This window comes from Trachurus japonicus, chromosome 19 (assembly GCF_045865225.1).
Source record: "Trachurus japonicus isolate A0001 chromosome 19, Traja_1.0".
Taxonomy (NCBI): Eukaryota; Metazoa; Chordata; class Actinopteri; order Carangiformes; family Carangidae; genus Trachurus; species Trachurus japonicus.
The window spans coordinates 22410726-22432041 of NC_140925.1; the positions used below are offsets into that span (position 1 = coordinate 22410726).

Here is a 21316-nt window from a genome sequence, read left to right on the forward strand (position 1 = left end):
TGCATGCCGTTCTCTCTCCTCATTGGATAAAAACTGTAGGATACGATAAATGTTTTCTCTTCGGCTCAGAGCAGAGCAGAGTGACTGACAGACCCGTGTTTCAGACCAAACACTCTATGTAAGTGATTGCTGTCGGAAGATATAACTATTTAAGACTTATATTAACACAAATATATCACTTACTTCTGCTTTAAATATAACTAAGCCGACACCATTTCATCAGAGTGTTAGGGTGCAACTGTTAAACAGTTTGGGAAATTCCCTCGTTTGCTGTCTTGCTGAGTCATTTGCATGCTAAATATGAAGCTACAGTGACAAGTTTAGACTGGAAACAGGAACAGACCTGTGGATTAAACAATCCAGATATGCTGGGTTACATGCTGCAGTAACTGGCTGCAGCTGTTTCCTCCCTTTCCAATCTTTATGCTAAACTAAACTAACTGAATGCAGACTGTAGCGTCATACTATATTTATGAATGGACGTGAGATAGGTATTGAATTTATCATCTAACTCTGCAATAATGTGTATATTTCCCAAAATGCTGAGCTGATATATTGGGTACTGCATGGGAGAGGAATGTGATCTGTTAATGCTCACAGCTGTGTTTCTATCTGAGGGGAGGTGCAGATTGGGGCAAAAAAGGAAGGGTGGGATAGGGGAGATCATGCAAGGGAGGTAAGGGCATGCTTTGCTCTACGTCATGCTATACCTACAGCACATCTTGGGGCAGGGGTTGGGGGGAAATCACCCCACAATGGGAGTGTCAGCTATCCCAGACCTGTTCAGTGACAGACTGATGGACAAAACAGACACATGACAAAACTTATGGGACAAGAGACTTTCAGTGACAATGTCCTGACCAGCCAACTCCGGGTTGCAACAGTCAACACTGATAAAGTCTGCACAACACGACCCTGAAACACCACTTCACACAGCAAACTGTAGCTTTCGAATGTGTGTGTCGGTATGTGTGTGTGTGTGTGTGGATCTGATATTAAATGTTGTTGATTTAAGAAAGAAAGAAAGGACTCACACTCACCTTTGACCTTATGCCTCTCAGTTGCTTAGAGGCTGTTAATCTTTCTTTTTTGATGAAATCTGGATTACTTTTTGATTTCATGATATCTGGAAACACAATGAGGAAATTGCATTATTATTTTAAATTAAGTATATGTCACATTTATTTTATCAAAGCCCATAATAGTAGGAATAGGAATAGTGAACTTGTTCTACGAACCGTATCCAGATGTTACTGTTCCATCGACCGTCCTCTCGCCTAAAGCCTCTGTGGCGATGAGCAGCTTCTCCTTCAGTTTGGTGATGTCACAGTCAGCCTTTGCTTTCACGATGCTCAGCTCTGTGTATATGTCCTTATATTTGTCTGTGGCATATTTCTTATCCTGGTAAAAATTAAAATCAGCCTCAGCTTTTGTTCTCATTTATCACGTCAAGTAGTACAACCTCATACCTCCAATAAATTCCCATTTGTTTTGCTTACCCTTAAAGCAGACTGCAGCTCATCTTTTAAAGAGTGGATTTCCTGTTTAAGGTACTGAATCTCTGACTCTTTAATTCTTAGCAATACCTACAAGAGGGAGACAGAAACTCATAAGTTTAGAGAGAACTGATATACAGTATGTGCGTGCATGTGTGTGTGTGTGTGTACCTCCAGTTCATACACATCTTTGCCCTGGGTAAGTGGTGACAATGCCGTTTCACCGCTGAAACAGGATCGCATCCGAATGATCTCCGCACTCAATCTGTTGTTTAATTCCTGCAGGACAGAATAAAGACGTGCTGTATTTCTGCAGACTGAAATGTATTTGTATGTATATATGCATGTATGCGCATTCAGACCTGGTTGTGAGCGTTTAGCTCCTGGTTTTCTCTCTGACACTGCCTGAGGGCCTGCCTCTCGGCCTCCAGCGCCTGGGCCAGGTGAGCGTTCTCCAGACACTTCTGAGAGTACTGCTCTGACAGCACCTCCAGTTCCCTCTGGATGGACTGCAGCTCCTCTCTAAACAGTCACATCATCATACCATTAACTGGAGCTCTCTTCTGATGATTAAATAAGTTGTGTTTGAGAGAGTGCATCTTTTCATCAGTAAACTCCTTCAGTTGTTTACATTTTTTAAAGAGATACACCACATTTTTTTTTCCGTGTCTTGCCTCACTCCCGAGTCCATGACCAGCAGATAGACACCATCCTTTCGACTGTGCGTGCAGTAACAAGGGAGATAGAGCCGTATCGCCCGTAATTAGCTTAGCTCAAACACTGGAAGTGTATAGGTAGTGTTAGCCTGCCTCCACCTAAAGTCATCAGAGAAACTCTTCAGCAACTCTAAACAGAAACCGGCGGGCCGATCTCCGTCTCAGAGCTGACAAAACTCTCCGGTAAGGCATCTTGAGCGGTCAAATGCCGGTAACGGGACCAGATCGGTCAAAACGGAGGGTTCAAGCAAAGACGGTTTATTTTGGTTCAAGCTAGCTACATCGAGGGTAGGTTAGCTTCCTATTTCAAAGTAAAAGCACAAATTCTATCGTCATGGTTTTCTTAGACAAATTAACGACACACTGCTGATCTAAACGGCTACTTTCTCGCCTAAAAATGTTTGAAATGTCGATAAAGTGATATATTTACAGAGTTTAGAGCTAAAATGAAATCAGTTTCTGACTGCTGATTTCAGCTCGGGTAGGAGGCAGGCTAACACTACCTATACACTTCCAGTGTTTGAGCTAAGCTAATTACGGGCGATACGGCTCTATCTCCCTTGTTACTGCACGCACAGTCGAAAGGATGGTGTCTATCTGCTGGTCATGGACTCAGTTTTTATGAGAAAAAAAATGTTGGCATATCCCTTTAAATAAATCAGAGGATAAATGACTATGCATGCTCTTTCCCAGCATGTGCTGTACTTCTCATTTGTTAAGTTTAAAACGTAGTTTGAATGTTCTTGTCAGAAACACATACTCATATTGTAAGCGAAGCTCATCAATGTCAGAGTTCAGTCCACTCAGTTGTGAGCGCTGGGTCTTCTCCAGGTCCTCCTTGTGCGCATTTTTCATAGCTTCGATAGCTACATTAAAGACAGATCACACACATATAGTATGACAAGTCTTGTTTATAATATAGCAGTTACAGGTGGTAGTAGAATCCACACCCTTACCAGCAATTGTTGCAGCAGTCTCCTCAGCCAAAAGCCTTTCTCGCTCTTCCATAAGTTTGGAAATCTCCCTCTGATGCTGCCTCTGGAGGTCTTCGATCACCTTTTGGTGGGTTTCTTCCATTGCAGCAAAGCCACGTTCACATGTGGCCTACAGAAAAAAAGGGTCAAAATTCTGTCATCACATCATTCATTGTGCGCTCGATTTACCACCTACATTTCAATTTGTGACTGTGGATTCAATGCAATATCTAATACTAGTTGACTACGTGGTCTGTCATGCAAAATCAGTGAGAGAAGCCATGCAAGATTTTTTTTTAAAGATCTCAAGCTCAGCTATGTTAGAAAGAGAGCAAATTAAAGCAGTGAAATTCTACTCCAGCAAGGCTGCATTGTTATTATTAATAAGACGTAATTCCTTGTATTACTGAATGTGGGAAATGGTGTCTATTGATGCCCATAAGAAGACACAATGTTGGAGGCCAATGAGACATTGCATCTGAACGTATTCAAGTGGTGTCAACCTGCAACAAAGTTTGCCTCATTATGTAAAACTGCTAGCGATGTCCCAAACTGTTCCATATGACTAGAGCTTCCTGCCACGACAGATCCACGCTGACAATCATGTCTCCACTGATAATACAGAAACACATTACCAAAAGGAAAAAAATAAATAAACACACTACAAAAAATATCACACAGACCCTACCAACCCTTAAACAGACTTTATATTCCTAATGTGTATTAACTGAATTTAATTGATTTAAATGTATGCTTTGCTTGGATTAAGGTTGCAATTTTCAACTATATACTGCAGAAATGGACAAATATAAAACAGACCTCTTGTCTAACCTTGCTAGCAGCCATATAGGCTTTTTAGTCTGGATCAAAGTGGTGTATAGACTGACTAACACTGTGATTCCTGGAACCAAACTGCTAAATTGGCTAAAAAGCTAGAGCGGCAAAAGGAATCAGATAGCAGGAAATATAACAACAAAATATAAAAAACGGAGTTTGGGACATCCCCAAAAGCATGTTACAATTTGTACACACACTGGTGTAGGTTTCAGTTTTTAAATGTACAACTATTGGCAAATCACACCATTTCCCACTTTCAAATCATCAGTTAAAATTAGTACACTGATAAATAAAAGCAAAAAGTTAGTTTTTTTCACTATTTGTCTACTAATCTGTCACTTATAAACAAATGAATTCACTAAGGTAATATTGAAAGAGCAAAAACCTTAAGACTTTCAAAGTCTCTCTGGTATTTCTCTCTCAGGCTGGCCACATCTCCTTCGAGGTGCTTGTTCTCCAGTTCGTCCCTCATGGTGTTCATCTGAGTCTCCAGCTCCTGGATCCGGTCCTTCAGAACCACCATGGAGTCCACCTCGGACATATTTTGCGCATCCTCCCCCTTCCCCTGCTCCTCCTCTTCCATTGGTACGATGGCTTCATCATACGACGCCATGTGTGAAACCTCCGGGCCTTTTTGGTCCAGCAGTTGCTCTTTGACGCATTTGATGTTTTCCTCGTACTCGGAATGTAACTTTTTAATCTCGTCTATGTGGATGTGCTGCAGCTCACAGATCCTCTGCTCAAACTGATCCTCCAGTTTCCTCACATAACTCTGGTGCCTCTCCTTCATGGCCTCCATGTCCACCAGCAGGACCTCTAACTTTCGTTGGCTGTCAGATATGGTCTCCATGAGGGCCAGCTCTGTGGAAGCGCGGCCTTGCTCTGCTTGGTTCAGCTCCATCTTGAGCCTCTCGTTCAGCTCCTGTGTGTCCTTCTGGTAATGCTCCTCTAAGAAGCTCAGTTGCTGCTGCTGCTGGGAGAGCTGGTTCACACGTTTGCTGATCTCGCTCTTCAACGTTTGGTTCTCAGTCTGGAGAGTGGCCACGGTCTGTGAGAAGCTCAGGCGCTCCTCCTGTAAGGATGCTTCGTATTTCTCTTGGATTGCGCTAACGTTGCGGGCATGCTGCTGTACGAGAGCATCCATGCTCTGACCCGTCTGTTTACACCAGCCCAAGTCTTGTTCATGCATGACCCGTAACCTACACGCCACATAAGCCACTTGGGCCTGGATAAGGGCTTCACGCATACAAAGAGATGTACTTGTGAGATGATGTGAGGTTTGCTGCCCAAACAGAGAATGGACCATTCTAGCCAGTCCAGGGTGGTTTCCACCACTTTCTATCTCTTGAGCATACTTATGGAGGATCTCTGCTTGTCTCTGAAGCTCATTGGCCAGGCTGTCATGTGCATTTTGTAGTGTTTCAACTGAGTCAACACCACAAGAGGGAATTTCTCCTGCCAAGTGTCTGTCTACAATTTCCTCAGCTAAGTCACGAGCCGAATCCATTTCAATCTGCTCCATGTACGGAGCAAGTTCAGGGGGTCGAATGTCGGCCAACTTCTGTGTACTATACCCAAAATTATTTTTTACTTCTTTTATTACATTTTTCAAATCAGGCCTTTTGGAAGCCTCAATAATTGCTTTCAGAGCCATTTCCCTTTGCTGTAGGTTATCATGAGCTTCAGTTAACTCCCTTTTTAGTATTTTGAATTTCTCCTCATAGCAAAGTTTAAGGTTTTGAACAGAGAAGGCAAGTTCTGCTTTAATAAAGGTGTTAAAGATCGTGACATCAACGTCAGCTTCAGCTGGCACACTGCCCTCTTGGCACTTAGAAACATCCGCTTCAGCTTTCTCTAACTCTTTCCAGAATGCACTCTCTAACATCAACTTCCTGGTCAAGACGTCGGCATAAACTATAGCCAAGCAATCTTTGTCGCTCCTTTTTATGTTCTCTATGTCCTCCCATACCTCTGCAAGAGCTTGTAGGATGTCAGATTTTGAGGTTTGTATTAACAAAGCCATCTTGTTCAAAACTACTGCCTCATAAGACAAGGTTTTAGCAAAGAGGTGCAAAGCTTCTTTATCCAGAGTCTCTGGAGTTTGATTCTGATGGACAACTGGTATTTGCTCTTCCAATGTCTTTTGTCCTTGTCGGATGTGCAGTGACGCATTGAACAAATCGCTCTCTATCTCTGACAATGAATGCAGCTGTGAACCAGTGGTATCATGAGTGCCACTGAGAATAGCTCTGACTTTCTCTCGACTATTTTCCACACATACCAGGGCCTTGGCATAATGCTTATTGGCAGCACTACTCTCTGTTCCACTACCACAACTCAACTCTTTCTCTGGGTATTGTTTATTTTCTGTCAAATTTAGATCAATCTTGGATATGTCTTGTGTTTGGGTGGATCGCTGCTCTTCTAGATTCTGTGTTAGGTTTCTTAGTTTATCCTCAGTGGCAAGCAGTTTGGTCTCTAGGGCATGTATGATGGAGATAAACTTCTCTGGGTCACTAGTATGTGGCAATGTGATATCAGGGGAGATATTTCCTTCTGTTGAATGGGTGTCTTCGTTTACATCTTCGTCAGGTTTTTGTCCTGTGACCAGGTTGTCTAAACTGATGTATTTTTGGCATTGAATACTGGAAAAACGTATCCTTGATCTCTTGGCTTGAGACTCCCTATCATCAGGGGAGTTCTCTGTCGTGGGTGTATTGTCAAAGGTAAGTGAAAGGTCTGTGTCTGGTGCTAAAGACATTGATGTTTTAACCCTTGCTTTCTTGCTCTTCTCTGGGATTTGCCGTCTTTCCATTCGTAAGTCTGCATAGCCCAGCTGCAGGGCATTGAGATGCTGCTCTAGTTCTGCAATGCGGTCCTCTGCGACCACAAGCTTGGCTTGCAGATCCTTTTCAGCAGTACAGGGTTCAACCTTATCCAGGAGGCTTTGACTCACTTGACAGAGAAGCTCCTCCTTAGCTTGTAGCTTCTGTTCTGTTTCCTCCAAGCTGTTGCCAAGTGCTGTCATTTTCACAAGTGCCTCTTTTAGATCCTCTTCTTTACGTTCCACCAGCCTCTCATACATCTCTTTAGTTTGCCGGATCTCCTCCTCTTTTTCTCTAAGGAACTGGCTCATTTTCTGAAACTCCTGGGTAGCCCTTTCATACGAGTGTTCCAGGGTGTAGTAATCAGCCTCTTCTGTTTCCAGACGGTTGCGAAGCTTATTCACTTCGCGGTCTGCTTCTGCAATCTGGTTAAGGAGCTCCTGGCAGCGGCAAGTGAGATGGCCTTTCTCTTCTTCTAGCCGACGCACACTCTCCCTCAGTGACTCAACCATGTCAATCTTCTGGGCCAGCTCCTCCTGCAACTTCAACATTTCCTCCCTGCATTCTTTTTCTCCTGAGGTCTGCCTCCCCCGTAGCAGAGCTTCTACCTGCTGCTCGGCCTCCAGCAGCCTGTCCTCCATCTCTTTCTGTGCCACTTCAGCCTCAGCTAGTTTCCTGCACAGAACCTGTCTTTCCCTCTCGTGACTTTCTTGCAGGCTCTGTTGTTCCTTCCTCAGGCGCTCCTCCTTCAGTGCCTGACCCTCTTCCGTAGCGCCTAGTCGAGCCGTCACCTCTTGCAGCCTCTCCTGCAACCTCTGCACCTCTCTCATGTGGTCTCGCTGCAGGGCCTGTTGGCGCTCCAGGTGCCTCAGGGCCTGGTTCCTCTCTAAGAGACTGGCCTCTACTTCACGGAGTCTGTCTTCGCTGTCCTTTAGCTGAGCTCGGAGGGTGGCCTCGCTTTGTCCAAATTCCACTTCTTGCTCCTTTGAACGCTCCTGCTCCAGCTTGAGCTCATTACGCATTCGGGCCACAGCCTGTTCACTAGCCAAGATTTCGGCCATTGCAGAAGCCAGTTTACCCTGCAGAGCCTGGATATCAGTCTCATGGCGGTCTACAGCATCTTGGGCTTCTGTGTAGCTTCTCTTTAGTGTCCGAATCTGCTGCTGAGCAAGGTCCTGCTTGCGCTTCGAGGACTCCAGTTCGCCCTGCAAATCTTGATTAAGCCTGTGTAAGCGCTGCCATGGCACTTTGTGCGGTGAGGTGGAAGGGGGTGTTGTACTCTTGAAAAAGATTGATGAGACAGTTTCATTAATGAAATCATGTTGCTTTCCCTACCATACACGGAGAGCCACATCTCGGGAGGTTACCAGGAAAACAAATTTCCCACTTTTCGTTCTATATCTCTTTTGATCAGTGGTTTTTCCCCCTGTGCTTCCACTGTGCTTTTTCAGAGGTCACTTGGAAATTTAAGGGGTAAAAGAATACCCCTCCAACAAACAAAAAAACTACCAAAAAAACAACAAAAGAACAAAAAAACACCTTCAGTGGGTGACTAATGAAGTGATTAAAAATAATATCCTACTTTTAGAAAGTAAATGGGACACAACAAAACGACGTGTTTATGTGATGATGTCACCGTTTAATTTATCTGTGTAAAATGTAAAAAAACAAAAAAAACAATTTGTTAATGTATGAAGTTCTGAAACACCACAACGCATGCAAATGTCAAGCTTGGAAGAGACACACAGACAAAAGCACATATGGACAGAGAGAAAAAGCACAGCGCAAGGCCCATTGATCAAGTTTCTTACCTTAAGCATATCAGATCAAATCAATTGTTTTCCCAGGAGATGTGAAACTCCATAAAAAACAGTTAGTGAAAACTCATGCCAAGAACACCGCAACCATGCGTAACAGTTTGAGAGAATAAGCACCCACACCTGTTAGTAGGATTTTATAAGTCACAGTTGCCACACATAAATCTTTCATGAGCCAGTAGACTGTGTGAGAATAATACAATCTATCAAGTTCTGTGCTACAGCTGAGAACGTTTACTCCACCACATGTTTCAACTGTACATGTACCCTGCAAGTTTTGCAATGCCATCCAACACATTTTAATGCTCACAATTTCTGTGTCAAAACTTGTGTTAAACTACTATTTGTAGAATTGGTGTCATTTATTTAAAAAAATACCAACTTAAGTGTGATGGATGGTGAGTGTGGTACCTGCAGTACGTAGCCCTCTCTGGCACTGTGTTCTCTCCCTAGTGCATCTTCCAGCTGCTCTTTCAAAAGGTTGTTCTGCTTCTGTAGCCGGTCCAGTTCCTTCTGCTTCTGGCCCAACTGAACAGAGAGAGTAAATACTATAAATAAAATGGCACCATAAACATAATGTATAGGAGCACCTTCAGTAAACACACCTCTTTGTCTAGCAGCGCAGCAAGCTCATCCGCAGGCAATCTGTCAGAGTTGGCAGAGTTTCCTAAAGCTGTAGTGATGGGCACTTGCTTCTCTTCTCTCAGCGGTGTCGTCTCTACTTGATGCCATCGCTGCTCAATCTCCTGATGGACGCCCGAGCTTCTGTTGTCCTTATCTTCACCAGCAGGATGCGTGGCTGCTGTGGCCGGGTGGTCCACCTCCATCTTACCTTGCTCTGGGCTCTCGGGCATCGACGGCTGTACCTGTGGCATAGTGTTTAACGTGGAAGTCATCGTGACAGTAACAGTATTTGGCATGTGGGTTGCACCGGTTGTGCTGTGTGGAGGGACATCTCTCCTGACGTTTTCCTTTTCCGCTTCTTCTGTTAGAGAAGGTGGGTGAGCACCCGATATTGAGGAGGTGAGGAGGGAGGAGGTAGAGACAGGAGACGACGCTAATGAGGAAGGCGAAGAGGAGGGAGAGCAATATGAGGAGGTTGTGGAGAAAGATGAGCTGAGGTCGACGGTGTCGGCTCGTTCCTTCACAGGCCTTTCTGTCTGTTCCATTTTGAACTCAGACCAATCGAAAGTCTTAGAGCGGCCCTCAGGTCTGCGCTCACGAACCCGGCTTTTCCGGTGCTCTGAGGGAGGGACAGAGGCGTTGTTGCCAGCTGGCTGTCTGTGGACGTCAGACCTGGGGGCCTCGGAAACGGGACTTGGCTCAGAGGTGACCTGTGGACACGGCTCCAACATCACTGGGGCTTTGATCTTCTCATCAGGGAGAGATCTGAATGGACAAAAACACGGCAAATAAAAACAATCACATATAGCCTGGTTTAAACACGACTTGATAATTTTATAGTTACATCCATTCAAACTATATAATACTAATACATAAAGCTTTGCTGGACAAAACAACAATGCAGACAGTTCTGGTAGCACAGCATTGATTAACAGTGTTTAACAGGGTTTCTGCAGGTTCAATTTCAGATCATGTTACTTTGAAATGGAATACAATTCATTACCGTCTTCATAAAAATAGTATGGTAACGTAGTGAGTGTAAAAAACCGACATGGATAAAAAGGCCTTTAATTATTTACTATAATACATTTTCACAGCTCAATACTGTACGGAATAATTTGTAATGTTTCTAATGATATAATTACATAAATGTGGACATGGATGAGCAGCATTAATGGATGAATTGATTAGCCAGTGGAAAATCATTTCTAAATGTAAGCCTTTGCTTACAGTAAGTTGACACTCGCCAATTGTGAGACGATGAGCTTCCCCGCTACTGTAAATAGCTCTAGTGGCAGTGTTTGCTGCAGGTCTCATGGTGCTCCGCAAAAAAAAAGGATCGAACAGCCTCCTGCACAAACAGTTCTGTGGCACCAGTCCCACATTCAGACTGCAAGTGAGTAATGTCTCAGAATTCCTGCCCATGGCAAGTTGAAGTGAGAGAGAAAAATGTTGGAAGACTTGTAATAATTTACAATAATTGTTATTTAATATCTTCTCAAGGATCTTTTAAAGAAATCTGACATAAAGATTTTTAAAATACTTTTCAAGACCTGCAGACACCCTGATTTACAAAACAGACAAAAAACTGTGAAATGTATCAAAGTTTTAAAATCAAAACATTTATAAAGGCACACTTTGCACCAGGCTTAAAGCAGCTTTACTGTTTTTACTGTTGCGATTGATGATAAGCTTAATGTCAGACACTGGTCTTATGCTACTATGTTGTTAACATGTATCTAACATATGATGGCTCAATGTGTTTGTAGTGAACTGTACACACACTGACACTTATAATGTAGAGGGCCGGGGCATTTTTAAAAGAGTGACCTGACGGAATGAGCTATTTTTACCTTGTTGTGTGGAGGTGTCAGGAGGTGTGAGTGAGGGGAAAATGAGAAGGGACAGAGCTCAAGAATGAGAAAGAGGTGTCTGTGCAGAAATGCCAAAAATATCACTCATTCTCCCCTTGGAGAGAGCAGCCAGAGAGACGCTGAGTTAAATGTGTGACTCAGTAAATGTGGGTCAGATCATATAGACATTATCAGACGTGATGAGTCGTCCAAAATATTTAAACAAGTGATCAGGAGGTTAGAAAATCCTTAGGTACAGTAAAGTGTTGTTTTGAAACAGTTCCAGGAAAAAAAAAAGTGTATATCCCAGCTCCTCTTTGTATAAACGTTTTCCTTGTCTTTGCTGTTGATCAATGCACGTTGGATTATTCTAGTATGCTGATGTGATTGCGGTGTGTGTCTCTACAGTGGCACAACTGACGAGGAGACGTTACTCAACAATCACATGACATAGGGCAGGACGACAGACACGCTGGGGCTGACATTGCTGAGCAATTACATCACTGTTTGAGGAGGGGGAGATATTCAACACATAAGCACTCCAACCTGGGCTTCAGAACGGATAGTTTCAGAGAGATGTTTTTCCTGGAAGCAGGTTGAAAATACCGGTTGAGGGAGGAAGAGAAAAAAAGGAGGAGATAGAGGGTGAAGAGGAGAGAGGGATTAAGATAAAAAAAAAATGAGAAAAGGAGGTTGTTTTATCTGCCAGTGGTTGATGTGTTAATCCTCTTTGGGTATTACCGGGTGACATCGGGGGCAATAGTGGGTCGCACATTCTTCATGATGGCCTGAATCCAGTTGCGACGGATTCCGGAGGTCATGGCAGACAGGGTGCATGCTCCCTCTTTACACTGAAAGCAGAAAGGCATGACGTTAACGCGCTGATTAAAATACCTTTTTGACACTTAGGGGAAGAAAAGTAAGCACATGTACGAGCTTCAGATAAAATTCAGCTATGTAGCTGTGGAATTGCAAACTTGTCTTTCACTATCTGTAGACAGAGGCGAGTAGAAAATACACATTTACTGATCTTCTTGTAACCTCTTTAAAGTAACTGTGTATTCTCTAAATGGAGTGAACGTAGTTCACTCTCCATTACCAGGTCGCAATATTAGCAGTCAGGCTGCTGTATTAGCAACATTTTATTAATGGGTGGAGAAAGCTGTGAAATGAGGAAACCAAATCTTGACTGCACTTTACTTTGCACTCACTCTCCTGTGACTTTAAACTAAACTGAGGACGACAAAGGACATGTCTGCATCATTTGCAATACATTCAAATTACAGTACCATCATATAATATACAATCAAATCTAAATGACAGCCCCAGAACCTCACTGGGCACAATGTGATGTGAGTTTTGAAAGTACAAGACGCAGAACATTTTATGCCATTTTAGGTGTGTGAAATGTGTTTCAATGGATCCAGAAAAGGCTATGTTAAGATGAATAATGAGTGTGATGCTGTTATTTGGTTTTTGGTAAAAAATAAATAAATAAAACAAAATGTGTAAAATTTGTAGCAGCAGCATCACTATTGATACAGTTTTCAGCTTTGAGATTGTTACTAATAACATTTAATGTGAATATGAATTTATTAATTGTAGCAGTTTCATGTATGTATACAAATATACAATTTACGGTAACACTTTATTTTAAGGGGTCCTTGTTCCTGTGTATCTACCTAATTAATTACAGTGTAATTACCTATGTAACCGTATGTAATAACATGTACTTAAATTGTAAATACATAGTGTATTTTGGTGTACTTACAGGTCCTTGTTACACTTGTAATAAGCAAGCAGTTTGCACAAGCATTTCTTATTACAAGTGTAACAAGGACCTGTAAGTACACCAAAATACACTATGTATTTACAATGTAAGTACATGTTATTACATACGGTTACATAGGTAATTACACTGTAATTAATTAGGTAGATACACAGGAACAAGGACCCCTTAAAATAAAGTGTTACCCAATTGACAATGCCTTTCTTTACAAGGAGGTATCCTACACTCACTTGTCTTATAACCAACTACACTGTGTGTGTAATAAATTTTACTTGATATACAGCGACCTCTAGTGGCACTCAAGTGATTTCTTAAGACCACAGTTACACACTGAAGCCTCTGAGGACACGGTAATGAGGTTTAGGAGACCAGGTACTTCCCTCCAGACATCAAGGTTCAACTCTACATGAGAAAACTCTAATGAGAAAACAAAAGCACCGTACAGCCTGAGAGCGTCGCAGTGAGAGCAGATATAAATACTGCAGTTATTAATTTCTGGACATCAAATCCATGTTGTTCTCAGCCAAAGGGTCAGCGATCCCCTCAACTAATCTATTTCTGACTTCCTTCACAAAATAGCCACGGAAGCTGCTTCAAGCAAATGTAAACAAAACAAATGACCTTGTAGCTACCATTCTCCTCAAGTAGGATTATTATGGGAAGTTTACATCTATAAGTGGCAGGAACAAAACCCCCACTGACAAGGAATTTATAATGACTGAACAGCAAGCCATTAGATAAGTCGGGGAATATTTTCAGCAACAAGTGCTAAAAATGTTTAGTGGCTAAAAGATTATATGAAGAGAGGTTCACAGCAAGAGAGATACTACTGCAGAGCTGTTGTGCCATTAGGGATCAGGGGTAACACTATCCTGTAGAAATGTTTTTTAAAACCTAAAAGCAACTGTGGGCTGGACCTTTGAATGCGAGAGGTTAGGTAAACATATTGTGAAGGATGAGGGGCACATGAGTTCAGAGAGACAAGCGGGGATGGCAACGGCTCAGGCAGATTTAGACCACCATGATGTCAGCCTTTCACAGAGAGATGACAAGTCAAGTGACATCCGTCATGACAGACAAAGAGTAGTTTCAAAAAGAGAAATGGTCAAACCTGATACCTAAACATGCGCCACATGGTCCCTATGGCTTTTTATAGAGTGTCAGGAGACAGCAGCACTAAACTGTACAGACAATGAGTTTCGTCTTTGCTGGAGATTAATGACGTAGGATGTCCGATGACATGAAGAATCAACACTCACTAGGATTTGGAAGCCGTAATTCCTCTGGACGGGGAACTCTTTGACATCATAACATGTGGAAAGGTCGATCTCACCATCCAGCTCTGAAGCCTAGGACAACAAAAGACAAGACACAACGTTAATGGCACATTGATTCATATGGATGATAAAAACATTATTCAGTCACTGTGAAGACTAGTCCTACCTCCTCAGCTATTGAGTCCTTATAGTACCTCAGACTCTGGTCTGTCAAGACAAACCAGTGTTTCTTCCACTATGGGGAAAGAGAACAGCATGAAGAAGATTTCATTACTACTTTATGTATATTGCAACATTACTTCAGTAGGACTGAGAAGCAGAGGACCATTTAATCCTGTTAATGATGATAAATTACCATTCCATCTTCATAGAGCTTGGTCATCCATCCTTTTTTGAAGTTCAGCAGATCTGGCTGCAGTGGACACAAACCAGAGGGATGTGATTAAAATTAACAATCAATAATGGGAAATCAGGAGAGTGTCTTTTAATTAAACATTAAGTGCATAAACACAGAGAAACCCAGGGTAGAAAAGCAGGGTTACATTTCTTTGAAACATTTTGTACAATTGGTCCCTATATTAGAAGTCATCATGAAGCGAGTATTCATCGTGATGTGATCAGAATGAATAAAAGACATCTCCCCTCCCTCATCACCGACGCATTTATATGTATTTGTTTACATTTAGGTCACCACCTCAGCTGAACTACATGTACTGATACATGGCTCAAGCTAAAGAGACCCACCGGTGGAGCGGGACTTGCCCTGTGAAACACAAACTGCTGCACGTTGAAACCAAGCTCAAGTCTGTTTTTAGACTCTAAATCATTATGTTAAAATCCAGCCCTCTGCTCACTTAACAATACCTTGTTTCTGTTGAGCTTCATCAGGTGTGGTGTGACCGTCTGGCAGAGTGTCATTCTGATGGCTAACTGCCTTCACTTCATATGTTAACAATCTGTTTCGTTCCTTCTGTCCCAGGGACATACACACGACTGCGGTCGCTTCTGTGCCGGCTATTTATAATCGTCAGTGGCAGCGGCGGCAGTGGTGTGTGTACATGAATGTGAGGGTGTGTGTGTGTGTGTGTTTGAGTGGGTGGGGGTTCTGGCAGCTGCGGCTCAGCCAGAGAGACCAACCACACGCCGACTGGATCAGCCCTGCAGCGCTCTCTAAACAGACGTCATATCAGTAGCAGTTTGTCAGACTGGTAGGAGTCAGACCTCGGGGGGATACTAGTGCAATCTTAAGCAACTAGTAGCCTGTTTTAATCTCAGCTGGAGACTAAAAGAAAACAAGAGCGGTAATGTTATATGAGTGTGGAGTCGCAGTAGTGGTGGGTGCATGCTTAACTGAAGTTAAATAATGAAAGTTGGTTTTATGACGGTCCATGTCGGTACTGTCACTCACTGCAGCAATGTGTTTTTGCAAAAGTGAATCAACAACTGAGTTTATATTTAGTTTATTTATCCCTTAGCAGACCAAATGTTTATTTTGTTGGATTTCTTTATTTTATTGGTTATTTGTTTCCATCAACATAACTTTATTTTACATGTGTGGTTTGAAAAAACTGTATACTAATGGAAAGTTATATATCATAAACATTAATTAGATGTCAGCATCATAGCTAGAGGACTTCTCACATACAATGCCACAATAATGGTTGCTGCATAAATCTACCACAGTCACATTAAACATATTGTCAATGATCCTACACTCTCCCTGAGATGCAGAAAGTCCCTACCAGATATTACTATAACTGTCTTTTATTATATGTATATAGACTTCAAATGTATTTTTTGAATGTTCCTCATGTCAAAATCCTTGAGGTTTTTAGCTGGTGCAGAGGTAAAAAAAAATATCAGCTAATATCATCAGTAATCAATCTCTTTAGCAATTGTTTCTAAATTGGCTGACATACTATTGAATGTGATCAGCTTTCATGTAACCTCTATGCGCTTTAGATTTACAGTTGGTACTCACAGTCATTGAAGACTCTGTGACTCTGCGGTCCAGTGACTTGGCTCTTCTTAAGTTGGCAAAATTGGAGCTAGACACGTCAGGGACTGAACGGTCTTTTCCTGCATCCAGAGACATCTCCTATAGATGCAAATTAAGTATAGGAAATTAGAAGTAATTACATGTTAATAAAGTAGGAAGATCATGGTTAGTACATCTTTAATTCAGTGGGCACATGTTATGCCTTTTCTTATTTATTTGCTCAGGATTAATAGGTAGAGCGACATACATGTTTGTTAGCAAGATAGCGTCTCTCGCTGCGGCCTTGTCTCTGGATAACCACGGTGTTGGCAGAGGGCTCATTGGAGCTCCTTGTGTCCATACGCTCCACATGCTGACCCTCCTCGAACCGACCGATGATTTGAGAACGCCTGAGAAACACAAAGTTTTTCTTTTCAAAAAGACGTACTTGATGATCGTTACATGTTTCACGTAAAAACATAAAAGTTTTATGTGAGTGCAAGCGGAATATTGAGCAAATTAAAAACACAGGGGTAAAATAAACAGGTTATTCTTAAAAAAAAACAACATAGTGCAGCAATTCAAACCTAAACATAATAATGCAGCATTTCATTCCTAAATGGTGGCAGAACCAGTTCGCATAAAAACAAGACAAAGCATAATATAAAAGCAGTATGCAAATCATTTCAGTTCATTGTGTGCAGAGTGCTGATATTACTGTGCAGTATTCACACACATGTTATTATGTTGGACATCATTTAAGACTCAAGTCTGTTTGACAGCCAATAATGTACAACATAAAGAATATTAACATCCCCAAAGTAAACAATCAATAGATGCACCAAGGAATAAAGAGTAGTGTTACATGATGAGAGACTGAACTTTAGAGGAAAGGGAAAATATCTAGGATGGCGGATTAAAATTGCGGAAGTAGCAGCAATGGCAACACGGTCGGTGTTACCTTAAGGCAGCAGCACATGTTAATGTGTATGTATCGGTGACTAAAGGGAGGAAGTAAGACTAACTTGTGTGTATAACCAACCAGTACCAGCCCTTAGTATGTCTGAGTATGCACAGTGTGTGAGCTCGACCCGGTATGTGTATGGAACAGTGTGTGTGTGTGTGTGTGTGTGTATGTGTGTGTGTGTGCTTCCAGGCAGAGATGAAATGATAGAAAGCAGGAATCAGCGGTGACCAGCAGGGAACAGCATTGGGACAGGAATGGAAGGGTTGACTGAGCGTTACTCTGAGAAGCTCTGTTCAGAAGCCCCTGGAAAAGATTGAAACGACAAAAGAAACTAGCAAAAGTAGCAAGATCAAAAGGCAGAGACCAATAGAGAAGAGAAAGTAACACATGCTTTTAAATCCCCAAGAATCATTAATGGCAAACCACTGGTAAGCTCAGGTAGGCAGCAAAAGCCAAAGATCCTACAGCAGTCACTGGGTGGTGCTAAAATACTGAAATGCTGTACATTTGGAGCAGTGCATGGGGTTTACATAATATATTACTTGGCATGTATACGTATTGGACTATGCCAAGGCCTACCAACCAGTGGCTCATTAATGATTATTAATCATATTTGCCATCATTATCACAAATCCATCTGCATTTGCATTTATGCTCAGTGGTACATGTTCAGCACTGATTTGTCCTATCAGAAAGCAGGTCCAACAAATGAAAAAAAAGTCTCTGCAGCGTGCCGAGCGTGACACTTATCCTTAACCTCTCACCTGCGCTCCTCCCCGAACAGCCGAGCCACCTCCTCTCTGCCGGGACTGCGAGTGCGTGCCCTCAGCTCTTGGCGCTTTTTCTCGGAGCGGAAGGCTTCTCGGTAGCTCAGCCGGCGAGCCCGCGGCGCGTCCGACAGCACCGCATACTCCCTGCCGGGCCGGCCTACTCGGCCTCCTCCTCCTCCTCCTCCTCCTCCTCCACTGACACTATTAGCGCTCCCTCCACCACCACTGCATCCCTCCCAGGTGGCCGTGCTGCCGCTGGGATCAGAGTCCAGCGAGCTCTGGGAGGAACTGATGGTGGAGTAGCTAGGGGAAACAAGTGCACCTGGAGAAGGAAGGGGGTCTTGGGAAGGTTGGTAAGGGGAGTTTTGGGGTTCTGACTCGGAGGTGTACCTGGGACTGGGAGCTCCTAAAGAGGAGGATGATGCTGAAGAGGATAGGGGCAGGTGCTGAGGTGGCTGGGGTGGCTGGGAGTGCTGTGCTGACTGTGGAGAAGGCTCCGACTTGGTCTTCTCCAGGGAAAAGTAACCGCTCTCCACTCGTACCTTACGTCCTGTACTCATGGTGCTACCATCTGAAACGAGGAGACAGTACCACTGATGTTAACAGTGTTGGGCATGTTACTTGTTTCATGTTTCCTGAAAAATAACTGAGTGACTTGATAAAAGTAATTAATTACAAGGAAAGTAACTATAGCGTTTAAATAAAATGCTCAAATATGTCAAATTACTTGACTTCCCTCCCTAACTCCCGTTCATCTAACTACTGCACTAACCAACTCACTCAGTACTCCTCCACACAGGCAACTCCTCGATCCGCTGTATCACTCCGCCTCTTCCACACAGGCTGACTTAAACAGCTGATAGGCGGAGTGATACAGTGCATCACGGACCCTGCCCGTGTGAAGGAGTTAAGCCTGGTTTATGCTTCTGCGTCGTGGCGACGGGTCGTACTGTAGCTACGACCCCTACGCGGACCCTACGCCGTAGCCTGACGCGTACCTCCAAAAAATCCCAAGTACGCGTCGACACGTCGCAACGCGAAACCGCAAAGACTGTGATTGGTCCGCTCAGAACGTCAGCGTGGTAAAACCACCCGTTCAGCCTCGACTGGTCGGACAGACCACCTCTGCAAACGTCTTCTTCATCACCTGCGCTTCAACATTTGCAATAAAAACATTTGTTTTTCAGTTGCCATTGTTTACTGTGACCGGAAGCAACGCGTTCCCTTGACACAAAACTTCGAATGGCTTTTTCTGACCAGTTGATGAGCTGAAAAAAATGTGCATATAACGTACTGCACTTAAACGAGTGTATTATTTTCTGATGGGACTTCTTGAGTTAAGTAACAGCGCATTTTATTGTCAGTAACGGTAACAGTGTTGTAACGGGGGAAACGGGGATCACTCGTTACTGAAAAAAGTAGCGCTGTTAGTTGATGACGCCATTATTTTATAACGCCGTTATTCCCATCACTGGATATGAAACACCCAAAAAGTGTTGATAGTATTCAATACATAACCCTAAAGTTCACATCTGGTGATTGATCAAAATAGATGGAGTGGTCACGACAACTTCAAAGAAAAACACAGGTTTTCCTACTAAGCAGTGAAACAAAGAATTCACATGCTTTTCCACAGTCCTCACCGTCTTGAGTGGTGACACTGGAATCCGGTTGGCTCTGGCTCAGCTGGCTGAGACAGGAGGCACTGCGGCTGCAGGGGATGGTGGCTCTGCTCCAGCGGCTCTCCTCCTGCCACAGGGTGGCACGGCTCATCGGGACGCGCTCGGCGCTGGCGATGCTGCTGGGCAGGCATGGTATGCTGCCTCCGCTGCTGCTGCTGGTCACCGTCACCTTGGCGGGGCCGGGCTCCTGGGGGGTAGGGGTTTGGGTTTGGGTTGGAAGGAGGGGATAAGAAGAGGAGAGGACAAAATGGGAGGTAAGGTCACACGGAGACTACAAAAAAAGGGACATGAGGGAAATAGATGTAAGAGAAATTAAACACTGAAAAGTATAACTCAAAGAATTCAATACATTTTTTATTTCCACTTCATTATACCTACTGTCCACAGCAGCAGTGTTAAATCATGTGCCTGTCACCCCACCAGCTGCTCCCTCTTTGTTTGAAACGGTGCCATTCAGTGAAATCAACCTCCTGCGCAGCACACTGATCTCTGTTGTTTGGAGAGGTAACGAGCAGACACTTGGTGTAGAGTGGCACATGATTTCACACTACTGCTCTGTGTGTTTGTTTGCCGTTTTTGATTTTTATGTGTCGGTGTCAGGTGAACCCAACATCAAAGTGGCAAAGCAAAAGAACATTTCTTTCATCAGTGGTAAAATGACAAATCCTGGGAAGAGAGGAGGAGGATGCGTGGGAAGGAGAAAAAGATGGACAGCTTTGACAAAGAACAAAGAGTTCATTCAGGACAAACACACCTGTACAGAGAACAAAAACCAGAACAAGGGCATTCTGTAGAGGTGGAATATATTGGATAGATTTTCTAGGATAAAAATTATATGGATCATTTCCACCTGATTATTGTACAGTACAAGTCAAATTAAACATTTGATGCTGCTGTGGTCAAAGTTTGATCTTCATATAGGAAAGTCTGAGTAATCAGCAGACCGGAGAGCAGAGAAAGATTTCCACAAGCAAAGCGACCCTTCAACAGCTCTACAGCCAGCCTACATGTACTTCAACCACCACAAACATGCATGTTGCGCTAAGAATCACTATCAGGATCAGAGAGAAGCAAAAGCCATGTCCTTCTTATTCACCCGTCACCTGGATCGATTGGGATGGGAATAAATACAGTTTATTAGGGCTGAGGTTTCAAGCCACTGAGGGTGAAGCAGGATAAAAAAATAAAAAAGTTTGGCTGAGCTGAACTCACTGGGTGTCCATTCATGTCTTCAGTGGAAAAACACCGGCTTGGAGTTAGTCCACCCTGCCAATCACAAAAAGCCTTTGATGTTAATGCTTGCTATGTAATGCGGATAATATTAAATACAGATAGACCAAAAAAAAAACCATCTCAGTGGTTTGATAGTTTCTGTATTATTTGAACTATGATGTCTAGTTGTGTTCTCTCCTGGGCCAAATTCAAGATATATAGCACTATTACATGGAGTTAAGTGCTTGTTAAAGAGCCAACACAAGAACCTGAAAGGACAAATTCATTCCAGACTCTTTCAGCAGTGTGAGACACACAAAGTTATCATGGTTTCCTGTCATGCAGATTTCTTTGTATTCAAGGTGAGGTGCTTCAATGGAACTGGAGCCACCCAGAAGGCAAACAAGTTACTACGCTCAAGTATTTACAACCATCCCTGAGCATATGGATCCAGTAACTTCAACACAAATGGGAGGGGAGGTCTACAGTGGAAATGTGA

General features: G+C 43.1%; 1 protein-coding gene across 7 annotated transcripts in view; it reads right to left on the reverse strand.

Moving 5' to 3' along the window:
• Positions 1-21316, reverse strand: part of mpripa (myosin phosphatase Rho interacting protein a) — a 49362-nt gene that overhangs the window by 2212 nt on the left and 25834 nt on the right. The window contains exons 6-26 of one of the 7 annotated variants that reach the window (XM_085760620.1): positions 20818-20871; positions 19567-19792; positions 17918-18494; positions 16455-16596; positions 16190-16306; positions 14564-14620; positions 14375-14443; positions 14191-14280; positions 11884-11993; positions 11689-11727; positions 9271-10054; positions 9077-9193; positions 4409-8128; positions 3169-3316; positions 2973-3078; positions 1859-2018; positions 1668-1775; positions 1500-1586; positions 1239-1401; positions 1041-1126; positions 715-794 (exon numbers count right to left, since the gene is read on the reverse strand). In XM_085760620.1, the coding sequence (XP_085616746.1) occupies positions 765-794; positions 1041-1126; positions 1239-1401; positions 1500-1586; positions 1668-1775; positions 1859-2018; positions 2973-3078; positions 3169-3316; positions 4409-8128; positions 9077-9193; positions 9271-10054; positions 11689-11727; positions 11884-11993; positions 14191-14280; positions 14375-14443; positions 14564-14620; positions 16190-16306; positions 16455-16596; positions 17918-18494; positions 19567-19792; positions 20818-20871 (6990 nt within the window). In that variant the 3' untranslated portion in view covers positions 715-764. The remainder of the gene's footprint in view (positions 1-714; positions 795-1040; positions 1127-1238; positions 1402-1499; positions 1587-1667; positions 1776-1858; positions 2019-2972; positions 3079-3168; positions 3317-4408; positions 8129-9076; positions 9194-9270; positions 10055-11688; positions 11728-11883; positions 11994-14190; positions 14281-14374; positions 14444-14563; positions 14621-16189; positions 16307-16454; positions 16597-17917; positions 18495-19566; positions 19793-20817; positions 20872-21316) is intronic. The other 6 variants (XM_085760622.1, XM_085760617.1, XM_085760624.1 and 3 more) reach the window with 6 other exon arrangements.